At 39.0% G+C, this 16,567-nt stretch overlaps 1 protein-coding gene across 3 annotated transcripts in view; it reads right to left on the bottom strand.

The window, feature by feature from the left end:
* Positions 1-8,061, bottom strand: part of nadsyn1 (NAD synthetase 1) — a 43,155-nt gene extending 35,094 nt beyond the window's left edge. For 2 of the 3 annotated variants that reach the window (XM_051942038.1, XM_051942039.1), the window contains exons 1-2: positions 7,889-8,052; positions 5,976-6,254 (exon numbers count right to left, since the gene is read on the bottom strand). In XM_051942038.1, coding sequence (XP_051797998.1) covers positions 5,976-6,060 — 85 coding nt within the window. In that variant the 5' untranslated portion in view covers positions 6,061-6,254; positions 7,889-8,052. Of the gene's footprint in view, positions 1-5,975; positions 6,255-7,888 lie in introns of all 3 variants that reach the window. The other variant, XR_007939017.1, reaches the window with a different exon arrangement.
* Between the last annotated feature and the right edge of the window lie 8,506 nt (positions 8,062-16,567).

Here is a 16,567-nt window from a genome sequence, read left to right as displayed (position 1 = left end):
ATTTAATAACCCTTAGATGCTCCAGTGACAGAACCCTAAATTCTTAAATCTTCTTCTTCTTCTTTTCCTTTCGGCTTTTCCCTTCAGGGGTCGCCACAGTGAATCAATTTCCTCCATCTAACCCTGTCTTCTGCATCCTCTTCTCTCACATCAACTACCTTCATGTCCTCTTTAACCACATCCATAAACCTCCTCTTTGGTCTTCCTCTAGGCCTCCTGCCTGGCAGTGGGAAACTCAGCATCCTTCTATGAATACATTCACTATCTCTCCTCTGGACATGTCCGAACCATCTCAGTCTGGCCTCTCTGACTTTATCTACTAAACCTCTAACATGTGCTGTCCCTCTGATGTACTCATTCCTGATCCTATCCATCCTGGTCACTCCCAAAGAGAACCTCAGCATCTTCAGTTCTGCTACCTCCAGCTCTGCCTCCTGTCTTTTCCTCAGGGACACTGTCTCCAGACCAAACAACATGGCTGGTCTCACCACAGTTTTGTAAACCTTTCCTTTCATTTTAGCTGAAACTCTTCTATCACACCTGACACTTTTCTCTAGCCGTTCCAGCCTGCCTGTACACGCTTCTTCACCTCTTTTCCACTCTCTCCATTGCTCTGTACTGTTGACCCTAAGTACTTAAAATCCCCCATCTTCTTGATCTCTTATCCCTGTAACCTCACTCTTCCACTTGGATCCCTCTCATTCACACACAGATACTCCGTCTTACTGTGGCTAATCTTCATTCCTCTCCTTTCCAGGGCAAACCTCCACGCCTCTAGCTTCTCCTCCACCTGTTCCCTGCTCTCACTGCAGATCACAATGTCATCTGCAAACATCATAGTCCATGGAGACTCCTGTCTAACCTCGTCTGTCATCCTGTCCATCACCATAGCAAACAAGAAGGGGCTCAGAGCTGATCCCTGATGTAGTCCCACCACCTTGAACTCCTCTGTCACACCTACAGCACACCTCACCACTGTCTTACAGTCCTCATACATGTCCTGCACTACTCTAACATACTTCTCTGTCACTCCAGACTGCCTCATACAAAACCACAGTTCCTCTCTGGGCACCCTGTCACAAGCTTTCTCTAGATCTACACAGACACAATGCAGCTCCTTCTGATCTTCTCTGTACTTCTCTATCAACATCCTCAAAGCAAATATTGCATCTGTTGTACTCTTTCTTGGCATGAAACCATACTGCTGCTCACAGATGTTCACCTCTGCCCTTAGTCTAGCTTCAACTACTCTTTCCCATAGCTTCATCGTGTGGCTCATCAGTTTTATTCCTCTGTAGTTACCACAACTCTGCACATCTCCCTTGTTCTTAATGATGGGCACCAGCACACTTCTCCTCCATTCCTCGGGCATCTTCTCACTATCTAAGATCCTGTTGAACAACCCAGTCAGAATCTCTACTGCTACCTCTCCTAGACACTTCCATACCTCCACAGGTATGTCATCAGGACCAAGTGCCTTTCCACTCTTCATCCTCTTCAATGCCCTCCTCACTTCATCTTTGCTAATCTTTGCTACTTCCTGGTCCACAACAGTCACCTCTTCTACTCTTCGTTCTCTCTCATTTTCCTCATTCATCAACACTTCAAAGTACTCTTTCCATCTTCCCATCACACTATTGGCACCTGTCAACACACTTCCATCCTTATCCTTTATCACCCTAACCTGCTGCACTTCCTTCCCATCTCTGTCTCTCTGTACCTGTACAGATCAGTCTCTCCCTCCTTACTGCCCAACCTAGCATACAAGTCATCGTAAGCCCCTTGTTTGGCCTTTGTCACCTCTACTTTCACCTTACGTTGCATCTCCCTGTACTCCTGTCTACTCTCTTCAGTCCTCTCAGTGTCCCACTTCTTCTTAGCTAACCTCTTTCTCTGGATCCGCTCCTGCACCTCCTCATTCCACCTTATCTCCTTTCTTTCCAGATGACACACCAAGTACTCTCCGACCTGTCTCCCTGATCACATTTGCTGTAGTTGTCCAGTCATCTGGAAGCACCTCCTGACCATCCAAAGCCTGTCTCAACTCTTTCCTGAAAGTCATACAACACTCTTCCTTTTTCAGCTTACACCATTTGGTCCTCTGCTCTACCTTTGCCCTCTTCATCTTCTTCACCACCAAGGTCATCCTACACACCACCATCCTATGCTGTCTGGCTATACTCTCACCTACCACTACTTTGCAGTCACTGATCTCCTTCAGATTACACCGTCTACACAAGATGTAGTCTACCTGTGTGCTCCTATCTCCACTCTTATAGGTCACCCTATGTTCCTGCCTCTTCTGGAAGAAACTATTCACTACAGCCATTTCCATCCTTTTTACAAAGTCAACCACCATCTGTCCTTCTGCGTTCCTCTCCTGGATACCAAACCTGCACATGACCTCCTCATCATCTCTGTTTCCTGCACCAACATGTCCATTGAAGTCTGCACCAATGACAACTCTCTCACTTCTAGGGATACTCTGCATCACTTCATCAAGGTCCAACCAGAATTTCTCCTTCTCCTCCCGCTCACATCCTACCTGTGGAGCATACCCACTAACAACATTGAACATCACACCTTTGATTTCTAGATTCAGGCTCATCACTCGATCTGACACTCTTTTGACCTCCAGGCCATTCCTAACAAACTCCTCCTTCAAGATAACGCCTACTCCATTTCTCTTCCTATCTACACCATGATAGAACAACTTGAACCCTGCTCCTAAACTTCTAGCTTTACTACTTTCCCACCTGGTCTCCTGGACACACAGTATGTCCACCTTCCTCCTCTGCATCATGTCAACCAGCTCTCTACCTTTTCCTGTCATAGTTCCAACATTCAAAGTCCCTACTCTCAGTCCTAGACTCTTGTTGTTCCTCTTCTCTCTCTTCCTACGAACACACCTTCCTCCCCTCCTTCTTCGACCAACAGTCATCCATTTTCCACCGGCACCCTGTAGGTCGACAGCACCGATGGCGGTCTTTGTTAACCCGGGCCTCGACCGATCTGGTATGGAAGTCATACATTTGATTCACATGTTTGATTTGGCCAAAGTTTTACGTCGGATGCCCTTCCTGCCACAACCCTCTGTATTTATCCGGGCTTGGGACCGGCACAATAAGACACTGGCTTGTGTCCCATTGCGGCTACAGTAACCCTAAATTCTTCCATATCAGTCACAATTGACCGATATAAGAATCAATTTGTTTTTATGCCATTTTTTGTCATTTTGCTTCAGAATAATCATTTGTATTAATGCTTGTATTATATTTTTGTCCACACAAGAATGATTTCATGTTTTATCACATTATGGTGGATTTTTAACATTTTAACAATTGAAAAAGAAGAATATTATACAGAACAGCAATAGAAGAATGTCAACATCTATTTTGTAGACATTTTTCCACCCCTTTCCTCCAGCTGTTGCTACTCTCCGTCCCTCCAAGTATGTGCACTGCATCACTTCTTGTATGATATCAGTGATAAAGAGCTTGGGGTAGTCATACAAATATGTCAATTTCATTAAAACTATAACTTAAATATAAATGGAATAAGATCAGAAATATATTTTTGAGGAATATTTGGAAAATGAAAAGATGAAAACTTCTCATTACAAAGATATTGAAAGAAAAATGACCTCAATGGGAATTTTAGACCCACTTGTGCATCTAAGGGTTAAAAGAGTACTTGACATAAACAGTTTGTATTGCAGTCTTTCCAGGATTTCGCAGGCATTTTTCGTGATTGTTGCGGCCGAAAATGCCTGAATTCGCGGCAGCTTTTCTAAAAAATTGCGATAAAAGTTGCGATGTTTTAAGCTTATTTATTGTGATGAAATTGCGGGAGACAATGACAACTGCTAAAAAGCTGCATTTTTTCTAGCTTGTAGAACATGTTTCAACACTGTAATTGACAATATTTATTCCGAAATTAATTATTTTGCATTCCAACCCATTTCCACAAAAGCTGGCACACCATGGTGGGACATTAGCAGCAGCCAGATACTGGTTTAACATGACGTGGCTGGTAGATTTGCGGCACAAAATGCTAATTTAGTATTGAATGAATCATATTCGGACATATCTGTCAGTGGCTTAAAAAGTTAATTTCACATCCTGGCACACACGTGTTCACACACACGCTCACGGCTTGTCACGTCAACTAACAGTACTGAGAGAGCGCAGTCCTCCTTCAGCATGCGTACATACCGAATCGCGTGACCTAAATATGTAGCCAGCAACGGGAATTGATGGGACTCAGAGACACCCCCACAATTTAATCAGTTGTTCCTTGTATCATTTCCAATACGTCCACAGTGGTAGATTTGTAGTAGGATAACAATCATGTGATCGTCAGCAGGCCGCTGAGGTAGCGTTCACTTGTTGCCATGGTTACCGTGCCGCTATGAGACGCTGTGCCGCTACCTCAATGGGAAATCCTTAACAAATCCATGGATCCAAACTTAAGCCGTATCACTGCCGAAGTCTAATCACTTGGTCCTTGTGTCATTTCTGACTGACCCTGAAAACTTCATTTAAATCCCCCCGAGTCTGTTTTTGAGTGATATGGTAACAGAGGAAGGATTCACAGGCACTGATCGTCACATAACTCCGCCGTGTTCTTAGGTGAAATAAATAATCTAATTTACCTTCATTCTTTCAGTACTCTAATGGATCTGGATGCAACAGTTTCCATCATGGTGATTTATGTGGTCCGTTGTCTGATCATTTCAGCCGTTCTAATATGCTTCGGGTTTTTTTTAAGTGTATCAATCGATGATTTTTTTTCTTTTTTGTATTCCACCACAGTATTGCACGGGTGTAAAACAGTTTCGCTCCGCTTTGGTGAAGAACATCAGTGAATTAATTGTTTATCATGGTCTTCAGCAGTAATTTTTGTTGGTAAATGAGAGACATTAGTATCGCACGTGTCTGCATCTTCAAACCATAAACAAGGAAGTGAATTCGGTGATGTACGTGCATTAGGTTTGAGCTGGGGACTGCTCTGATTGGTGGAACTCACAGGAGGCGGGCCAAAATTGCAGGAAAGTTGCGGGGATTGAACAAAATTGCAAGGCCGCGCAAAATTCACGGAGATTGGTTGATTTCGCGTGATTTTGCGCGATCGCAACATTGCGAATTCCTGGAGGGACTGGTATTGGAAAAAACTTTAAATTCATGACTTGTTAGGAAGTATTTTTAGGTGGAATAATCCTTTGTTGTTACAAGTAGTATTTTGAGGAATAATCTTTGAAATTTTAAGTACTTAGATATTAAATCCCAGACAGCAAAATATGGGTGAATCAATGTTGAATCTATATTGAGATCTAAAGTAGAAATTATACAGAAAGCGCAAGGTTGATAAAATGTTGAGTCAACGTTTGCTTACATAGATTACATGTTTGCAAACATAGATTCAACATTAATTAAACATTGACCTGTCAAACATTTTAATTAAACCAAAATACAATGTAGATTCAATGGCATCTTTTAAACACAAATTTCAATGTTGACAAAATGTTGTTGAATCAACGTTGATCCAACCATCAATCTTCAGCCGTAACCAAAATTCAACCTTCTTAACCCTAATTCAACATTGATTTAACATCTTTTGCTATCTAGGTAAAGTGTGATTTATGGTTGAGAAGCAAACGTTGACTCAACATTTTATCAACCTTGCGCTTTCTGTATAATTTCTACTTTAGGTCTCAACATAGAATCAACATTGATTCACCCATATTTTGCTATCTGGGATAGCACTCTATGTGGAATACTTGTTAAATAATCCACTAAATGATAAGCAGTATTTCTGGCGTAATCAGCCTTTAAAACCGTAAGTCGTGTGCTTTGGCGATCATTTCTTACAGTAAGAGGCGCTGTCTGGAAATAAAGGGTTCTAGAAGTACAGCTTCCAGGGCTGCAGACACACTGTTGACTTGGAAGGCTTCTGTGGTAAACGGTTCCACTTACTTCTCAGTATTCTCTCCGAGTTTCCCTCGAAGTCCAGCGCCCATTGATTCAACGAGCAGGCAGCCACAGTCACTTTTCGGCCCATTTCTTCTGTCCTTGCAGCAGACAGCAGGTTAGTTGAGTAGGGCGGCTCAGTTCGGACAGTTTGAAGCTACTGATGTCGATCTGTGTGACGATCACCAGAGGCAGGTGGAGAGGAGTTTAATCACGTGTTTCCTTTGCTTCTTCTTTTCCTGCTGCGTCTGCATTCGTGCCGGTTTGGAGCCTTAGTTCGTGGTGCTGCCCTCAGGAGGATAATAGATACATTACAATCAAAAACGGAGCTGCCTTCTGCAATCATCTGTCCATTATCTATACACCGCTTAATCCCATACACTGTATATAAAGATTTATATACATCCATCCATTCTCTATACACCGCTTTATCCTCACTAGGGTCGCGGTGGGTGCTGGAGCCTATCCCAGCTGACTCGGGCGAAGGCAGGGGACACCCTGGACAGGTCGCCAGTCTGTCACAGGGTTACATTATAGACTGTTTATAAAGATGGACGTAGCATCTGGCTCCATAGACATAATACAGAGTAGACGCCGCTCGGGGTGCTGCGCAGCGAGAAATACGGTCGCCATCTTGGTCCGGTCAGCCGCTCCACTCAGCGCTGTTTGACAGCGCATTTAATCCATCTTAACTCTGAATCAGAGCCCTAGAGATAGTAAGAGTTGCGACACTCATGCTCTCGCAGCGGGGCGGTCACGTGGTTCATGTAAGCCTGAATAGTTCCAAACAGGCAGCGCTGTCATTTCCTTCTATGGGACTGAGAGCGGCGATTTCACGGTAAAAAAGGAATAAAATCACACCTCCAAGTACTTGTTTGATTATTAATTCATTGGAGTATGTATGTAAATGTCAGTTTTACATTTTGAGCCGTAAGGTGACATATTAAACACACTTTTGGGGTTTTGGAGGGAATGTTTCACATTCGTGTTAGCATGGAAAATCGACTTTTACACAGAAATGTAAGACGATTGAAGATGTTAATTTTTGCCCAGCTGGATTATGGGGATGGCTAGTGTGACGTCATGGACCACTTCCGTGTCCAAGCCGCGGCGTACCGAATGAAAACACAATGGCAGTAGCGAAAGAACCGGTCACCTTTTTCACTGTGACATCTTATTTTGCGGATTTTCCGAAGTCGGTAAAGCGAGGTCTTAACTCTTACAACTCAAACAGAGTTGTAAGAGTTAGTGTGCTGGCAGGTGGTTTTAAAGGGAAAGTGCAGGCGTCAATGAAAAGGAAAACGTACAGTGTTGAGGTGAGTAGCTAAGTAGTGTAAGCTAACAAACACAGGATGTCAGAAATAAAGCTAGCTTTATCATCTGTGTGAGGTTAAATGTCGTTTACTTGGCTTTGTTAGAGTTGTTATGTTAGATTTGAAAAGTATACTCTAAAGATTCCCAGCAGCACACTCTGGCGCTAACTTCTGCCGGGAGCACATGGCTAATTTGCATATGTAAATAACTACGCATCTCTTTACACTAATCATGAATCCATAACAGTTAAAACAATCTTAGTCAAACATTTTTAGCAAGTCAGTCCAAGTATTGGACTCAATTAAATCCAAGTCACATAGACCCATATCCTAGTCAAGTCGAGTATTTTGGGCAGATTGGTCAAGCAAGTCCAAGTCCCCAAAACTGGGACAAAAGTCTCTCTCGGCAGACTTTATTCTTATAAATTAAAAGTATAAACTTATTATCAGAGACTTTAATCTCGACCACTTTTAGTTTCTTTTGTAATGTGGCCCAAACACTCCTCATAACACAAAAAGATAACATGATTCAAGCGGCTAATACTAGCTAGCGCACGTTAGCTCCCGGCGCTAAATGTATTTTCTAAGATTAGAAATCCGACTTACCTTATCAGTGTCAGCCATCTTCTCTTCTCCTTTTCGTCCAGAGGAAAGTGGTTGAAAGATATCGTTTTATTTACATCATTTCTATTGTTGCAACACAGGACACAACACAGCACCATTATATCGTTGGTTTGGTAGGACACGGAAGTGACGTTTTTGGACACGATGACGTGGTTACTAGCCATCCCCATTGTATTTCCAGACAATGTCTATATTTCTCTGATTCACTTACCCGTAGTCTGGGACTTATTAAAAAGCAGAGTAACAACAGTCCATTCAGCAGATAGTGTCCAGTCACTTCTGATGAGGCAGGAGTTGACTCACTATAACCATTTCAAGACATACACAATATATATATATATATATATATATATATATATATATATATATATATTTAAGAATAACAACTCATTATGCTTTGATGAATGAAATAGTATGTTTTATTGACAATGGGAGAAACAATGAGGGTCTTCGTGTCTTCAGTGAGGGCTCTCGGGATACTGGCGGATAGATAGATACGATCGATATTAATAAATATATTTGTTAAATACTTACAAGTATAAGTTTATGCATTATAAAGGGTCTCATATAAAGGACGTAGTCTTGACAATTAAAAAGAGGTAGCGATGTAGCTTGGTAGCTTTCAAAGAAGAGCTAACAAGCACAAGGCAATGCCTGAAAGTCGGTCATCTGCCAATATTCACAAATACAGATAAATGTATGCACCACAAAGGGCTTCTGATATAATATAAAGACGTTAAAATTAAAAAGAGGTAGCGACTCATCAACAATTAATCCGTCAATATATCCCTGGAGATAACTTCACAGCTAACAGCAGAGTCGAGCTAAAAAAAAGTAGCAGAAATTCGTTCGTCTACCAAGATAAAAAATATATATGTAATTACGCTGCGCAAATACAAATAAAGCTCAGCATGTGCATCATAAAGAGCCTCTGATAAAATATAGGCAGTTGACAATTCAAAAGAGGTAGGCATTTCATCAACTTACCTCCACATATACTCAACAACCTGAAGTGCAAATGAACGGTGGCTATCACTGTCGAAGCGGTGCTTGGAACGAAACAAGCCTCCACAACCCGGAAGTAGACCGAAAGAAAGCGTACAACGGCCCCCTATGGGAGTGTCGCAACTCTTACTATCTCTAGGGCTCTGCTCTGAATATTAAACTGATTTTCACGCGTTTTGTATTTTTATTTTTTGCTGCAAACCTCATACATGTAGCTATGATACAGGACAAATGTTTTGGTGTATTTTAATATTCATAGCGGGAATAATAATAATAATAATAATAATAGGTAATAGAATATTCTGATATTAAGCTCAACTGTAGACAGGTATTTTGCAAACCCTGTAAACACACACACACTAATATATGTTAGAGAAGCAGATAATGGCAGTAAAGTCAATTATTTTAATAATTTGAAGAGACAATATATGATTACACTATATATACATATATATAGTGTAATCCGAAATAAGCTGTGGCCCCAGGTGGAGCAGGCCCGCAAGGAGGGCAAAAGAGCCGGCTTCAGGGGGCCATTCGCCTACAACGAAGAGTGACTACATAACGTAAGATCACATTAAGTGTAGAGAAACTATGAAACACATGGAAAATGAAATGCTGTATACACTTAAGCTTTTCTTGGTTCTTTATTAAAATACCGAATAGATAGGCCTATTATTAACTATACAGAGGAACATTTTGATTTAGCCCTACGGCTTAATACCGAGGGGGTGCAGCCTTATTTTTTTATCTCGACCTAAGAGAGGATCGAGAATTTGTTTGTCCGTTCCGTTTGTGTTTTTAAGTCCATAGTCCAGTCATGTCTATTTCTGTTTTGTCCATAAACTTGAGGGAGAATAGAAATGATTTAAAAAGGAAAGGGGTGTTTTTGTTTTGTCAGGGCAGACTTTTCATCCAAGGAACACATGCCGAAAAGCCAGACAGCTTATTCTGGAAAACTCAATGGGGGAAATACATCTGGTTCTCATTTGGTACAAACAAGTCAACAGGGGTCGCTGTCCTAAAGGGAAACTTCAAAGGCCAAGGATTAAACACCCTTCAGAGGATAAGGTGCTGCGGATGATGTTGTTACTAAACACAGATTACTCACAATCCACCTACTGGAACTTTTTCATTAATCTTGTTACGCTCCAGCTAAAAACTGACATTTCTTTCTTTTAACACAAGGGGACTTAAAAACTCTGTCAAGCGCAAAGCTGTCTTTTTGTACTGCAAGGGACAACAAGCACATTGCATCTTTCTTCAGGAAACTCACTCTGATGACTCGGATGTTAAGTTTTGGTCACAGCAATGGGGGGACAAAATTCTGTTCAGTCATGGGACAAATCGATCGGCTGGAGTTGCCATTTGTTTCAACAGATGTCCTGGTAAAATACTGTGTAATAAGGCAGATGAAAACGGACATTGGGTGGCTTGTGTTTTGAATATGGACAACATTGTTATTATCCTGGTCAACATTTATGGGTATAACAGTGATCAAAAAATAGAAGCATGTTACATCTAATTTCATTAATTATAAAAGAACTACAGGCAAAATTCTCCACTGATTATATGATAATTGATGGCGATTTCAACTTAACACCTGATGAGTGGATGGATAGATGGCCCTCAAGACTTTCAGGGGAATGCAGGAACCCATTAATGGTAAATTTTATTAACAACAACAAATTAATAGATATCTGGAGAACCCTAAATGAAGATGCTAGACAATTTACATGGCACAAACCTAATGGTCAGGTCAGATCACATATTAATTATTGGTTGATTTCAAGTTCAATCTCAGAACATGTTGCGGAAACACGATTTCTAATTCTCCCTTAAGTGATCACTGTACCATTAGCTTGAAACTTAGGGATACCAATAATAACTTTAAAGATTATTGGAAACTTAACTCTCAGTTATTAAAGAATGTGGAATACTGCAACTATATTAAAACAATAATTTTAGATATTAAAAAGGACGTCACAATAAATACATCGATATTAAAATGGGAATATCTAAAATTCAGTGTCATAAAATACTCAATTGCATTTGGTAAAAAGATAGAAATGGAAAGGAGAGCAGAAGAAACAAATGTAGTTAAAGAACTCATGGATCTTTACAGCAGAGTGAATTGGACTGAGGCAGAAAAAGAAAGAATTAATAACTTACAATCCAAACTTGATGTAATGTATTTGAATAAGGCCAAGGGTGCATATGTGAGGTCCAGAGCCAGGTGGATAGAAGAAGGGGAAAAAAACACGGCTTACTTCTGCAATTTAGAAAAACGCAGACAAGAATATAATTCAATATGTAGTCTACTAATTAACGGAGAGGAGTGTACAGATCCCAAACGCATTAAGCAAGAAGTCTTTGAATTTTACAGTAACTTCTATAAATCATCATTTGATAAAATCAGTAACTTGATTCTGATAATTGATGACAATTTTAAAGAAGCTTGTGACGAGGAGTTATTAATTGCAGAATTTGACTGTGCAATTAAAAATATGGCATCTGACCACTCACCAGGGCCAGATGGATTAACAACAAATTTCTACAAACATTTTTGGGAAGATATAAAACTCCTGTTGTTCCAAGCTTTAATGGAATGCATTAATCAAAAAGAACTAATGGAAACAATGAAACAAGGTGTAATAAAACTGATACCAAAACCTGGAAAAGATAAGAAAATTCTGAGTAACCTAAGACCTATAACACTTTTAAACACGGACCACAAGATCTTTACAAAAGTCCTGGCAACTAGATTAAAAACAGGGATCTCTAAAATAATTAGTTCAACACAGTCAGGATTTCTTAAAGGAAGGTTAATTCATAAGAATATCTGCCTGGTTCTGGATCTCATTGATTACAATCATTTAATTAAAGATGATGGTTTTATGTTGTTTCTGGACTTTCACAAAGCATTTGATTCAATCGAACATCCATTTATTATGAATACATTTAAACAATTTGGGTTTGGTGACACATTTCTTGATATGATTGCTATGTTGTATACTGATATTAACAGCTGTGTTTCCCTCTCAGAAGGCACATGTCCCAGATTCAGAGTAGAAAGAGGCATCAGGCAGGGATGCAGCATCTCACCTCTTTTATTTATTGTCGCCACAGAATTACTAGCTATAACTGTTGTAAATTCAAACATTAAAGGATTAGATATAAATAACCACAAATTAATTATAAGTCAGCTTGCTGATGACATGACAGTCTTCCTTAAAAACAAAGAACAAATTCCAGTGGCTTTAGAAACAATTAAACTGTTCTCCCAAGCCTCAGGTCTGCATCTGAATCTGGACAAGTGTGAACTCATGAGTATACATAACTGCTCTGATCTTTCACTGTATGATATGACTTAAAAATAACATAAAATATTTAGGAATTTGGGTAACCAAATGCTCTGACACTAGGGAAAAAGTGAATTTTCAAAATACGATTGAAAAATGTAAAAGAACCTTAAACAACTGGCTGCAAAGGGACTTAACATTGTTTGGAAGAACAATGTTAACCAAAATTGAATTATTATCCAGACTAATCTATCCAGCATACTCTCTACAAATCCCACCAAGGGTTATAAAAGAAATTAACAGAATAAATTTTAATTTCATATGGAAAAATAAACATCACTATATCAAAAATGGAGACTTGGTGAAGGACTATGAGGATGGGGGCATGAAAGCAACTGACTTTGAAATTATGAATGGAATGTTAAAGATTAACTGGCTCCGATCCTTTTTGAAAAATGGTGATGAGATATGGTTCTCCTTACCCAATCTTATTTTCAGCAAAGTTGGAGGTATTGAATTTTTATTAGTATGTGATTTTGAAATATCCAAACTACCCATGAAACTTTCTAAATTTCACCAGCCGGTTTTACTACAATGGAAAATGATGTATAAACATAACTTCAGCCCCCATAATGTCCCACTGTGGAACAATAGCGCAATATTGAGTGGGAGGAGGTCTATGTTCATGGAAGACTGGATGCTGAAACAAATTTGGTCTATTACACATCTAATGGATGGGAATGGAGAAATACTTGTATTGGAAGATTTTAATGCAAAATATAACACTAATTGCTCCATTGACAGCTACAAGAAAGTCACACAAAACATCCCAAAAGTCCTCCTTCATTCTTAAAGAACATGTTAAACATACCAACTCCCAATCTACACAAAATTTAAATAGAGGATCTGGACCTTGTTAATGAAAAATGTAACAATAAATTTTTAAGGCAGTACTTAGTTAAAACTTTCTACCCAAGCACAGCCAAAAGCACACTTAATCTTAAAGATTACGATAAATCTAAAATATCAGCCATTCGTACTAAATACCTAAAATTCCCCGTTCCTCCCAAATGTAAAGAAATACACTTTAAGACCATCAACAATATTTATCCCTCAAATGAATTCATTAACAAAAGATTTAAATTAGCTGTAGATAACTTATATTTGCAAAACAAATGTAGAAACGACAGAGCATCTGTTTTTTGGATGTGAGATCATTGAAGAAATATGGAAATCTCTCCATGATGTAATATTGTCCAGCTCCATCAACATAGACTTCTGGACCTTTCAAAATATTCAAGTTGGTGTAATTCTTTAGAGTAATAATTAAAAAAAGAATTTTTAGTGAATAATCTGATCATTCTCACAAAATACTATATTCACAAGTGTCTCTATGCTAAGTCCCCTCCTTCATGGACTGCTCTTAAAAATGAAATCTTCTTATTTCAACAGTTTCTAAAACTAATAAATACTCCCCCTGCAGTCAAATTGTATAATTTGATTACAACTGTTAATTTATCCGGAACCCCTTGTATTGGTTAACATAATCTCCCTTCCTTATTCATTATTTCTTTATTTATTCTTTTTTATTCATTGAATTACTTATCCCTCATTTATTATAATTTGGTATTATTATTTTCTTTTTTTCCTCTATGCAATTTCAATTTAATAGGAGGTGTGATTGTTTTCAATTTTTGATGTACTTATGTATTTGAGTTTGTAGTGTTTTTGTTAAATAAAAATAAAAAAAAATTTGCTAAAAAAAAAAGTTAGAATTGACATTACCCATGAGCATCAACGGTTAAAAACAACTTTGCCAACTCCTCAGTAAGGAAAGTAGCTATTGGTTGACCTTCTGCATGGCTGCAGCAAGGAAGGCTCTGCAGAGGTGGTGAAAGCGGCTCAGAGGACTGGAGGAGGCAGTCTACCCACCACCACTGACATTTATAACAACAGATGCAGGAGGAGGGCCATCTCCATCATTCAACCTCTGTAGGGTCCAGGTATCGCCTCATGCTACCAGTAGTGACAGTGACCCTAGCCAAATGCAAAACTATTGAAAAACAGTCAGAAAACACAAGAAGGGAATAAAATGTCAGTGGCCTTCATGTGTAAAACCAATCCTGTTTTGAGGGGTGTCTCATTGTTACCCTTCTCGTGCACCTGTTGTTAATTTCATGAACACCAAAGCAGCTGAAGCTGACTAAAAACCCTCTCTTTTACTTACTTGACCAGATCAGTATCCCACATGTTTGACTGATTTGATGCAATGGTTAGATTAAAAAGTGTTCCTTTAATTTTTGAGCAGTGTATTAACAGCCACAAATATATTCAATTTCATGCACAACGTGGGTGGTATTACAATTTATGAATTTTTGATAGGTAAGTTTGTATTCATAAAATATCTTTAAAAATGTCAGTGTTCACCATATGCTCACAATAACTGTGCATTGTATGTAGTCAAAAACTGGTACAGTAGCCATTCATTATTAAGCAAATGAGGTGTCTTTGTAAACAGTCACTTGCAACAGCTGATTAGCAGCAGACAGTGTGGGCCAAAGTATGCCACTATCATAAGATGAACAATATTTATCAAGAGGCAGTTTGAAATACAGAGGTGGTGTGTATCTTCTTACGTAGCGATGATGTGAAGATGGTGAAGAAATTCTCCGCCGACACTGTCTTGTTTATATACAAAAACGTTTATTAAAACGAAGACAGCATCACAGACACCATGGCACGCCTGTGAGAGGATTCAAGGCCAAATGGAATCACTCTGCAGAGCAACTGTTTCTCCTAGCTTATATAGGTGGGTTCTTCACAAAAACCAGCAGGTGATGGGACATATGGTTACCGGTGCTTCGTTGTCTGGACAAGCAATAGCAATAAAACAATAAAACAATAAACTTATTTTAAGAAATCTGGTGTTTAACTTAGGAATTTTTAAACATTAACATCCCCTAACTTAGAAAGCCACCTGGAACAACAGATACCACAGTGGGTAGTAACGAATTACATTTTCTCCGTTACATTTACTTGAGTAACTTTTTGAAAAAAATGTACTTCTGAGAGTACTTTTATGCTGCCATGCTTTGTACATTTACTTGAGTAGATTTGTGAAGAAGAAACGCTACTCTTACTCCATTACACTGAGCTACACTCGACTCGTTACTTTTTTATTTACCTACATTAGATATGCTTTATTTAGCCAGAAAGACGCCCCCAGTGGATCTACCACATGACTGTGTTTCACCAATCAGACGAAGCAACAATAATCACGTGACTCCATTTCACCAGACATCGCCCTGCAGTTACATGACCACATACGAACTGTGGTGGCATAGTGGCACAAACTCTACACACGTAGCAGACATGGCATCAAAAACACGGGGGCATTTTTGAGATGTTTGATCTTGCTTTGGAGTCCGACAACATTAGCATAGAATTAGCATGGATCTCTGTCTTCTGTTTACTAAAATGGCTGTGATGTCATACTTGGTGGCCCTGCATGATACAAGGGGGAAATCCCAAGACCGAATATTCGAGTCCAGCCCTAGTTGTAATGTTATTTCTATCTACTAAGCCTGTGGCTTTTGGAGGGAAGTGAAATACAACATATCTTGTCACTGGAAGTCGTTTTCACTGTTCAAACATAAAAATGTTACCTTACTACAGGTACTTTTTAAAAGCTTTATGTTGTGAAACACAGATTGGAAATTTGTGTTTCTTGTGCCTTAACTTGTCATTTTGCAATGATGTTATTTATTTTTGCTATTTTGTTATTTAGAAATACCAGAATTCGCACATTATTTTACATTTTCGTCTGTCTGATCACATTAATTCTAAAAAAATAAATCAGATATTGCAATCAAACAGTTACTCAGTACTTGAGTAGTCTTTTCATCAAATACTTTCTAACTCTTATTTGAGTAATTTTTTGGATGATTAATTTTTACTTCTACTCGAGTGATATTATTTTGAAGAAACATTACTCTTACTTGAGTACAATTTGTGGCTATTCTACCCACCTCTATTGAAATATTAGTGGTCTGACACAAGTGTAATGCATGAATATAAGACAAATTCCAGTATGCAGTGGTAAATACCCACTAAACATTAAGGCTGGCCTGCATGGTTTAATGTTGTGGCTGAACTGTGTATAGCTTTCTTTTTCCTTTTTATTCATTTTGTTGGCTACATTCACATGTTTAAATACTGTAAATCTGCAGCTTTTTCCTTGTTAATGACTCTTTTTCTTCGAGTTTTTTCGATGTAATATATTCATTCCGCAAAGATTCCCCTTTTTGCATATCCAACTGTTTAGGAGATTGAGGTCTGACCACACGTTTTGCACAGT

This window comes from Acanthochromis polyacanthus, chromosome 2, assembly GCF_021347895.1.
Source record: "Acanthochromis polyacanthus isolate Apoly-LR-REF ecotype Palm Island chromosome 2, KAUST_Apoly_ChrSc, whole genome shotgun sequence".
Taxonomy (NCBI): Eukaryota; Metazoa; Chordata; class Actinopteri; family Pomacentridae; genus Acanthochromis; species Acanthochromis polyacanthus.
This window is presented reverse-complemented; position numbering and strand designations above follow the sequence as displayed.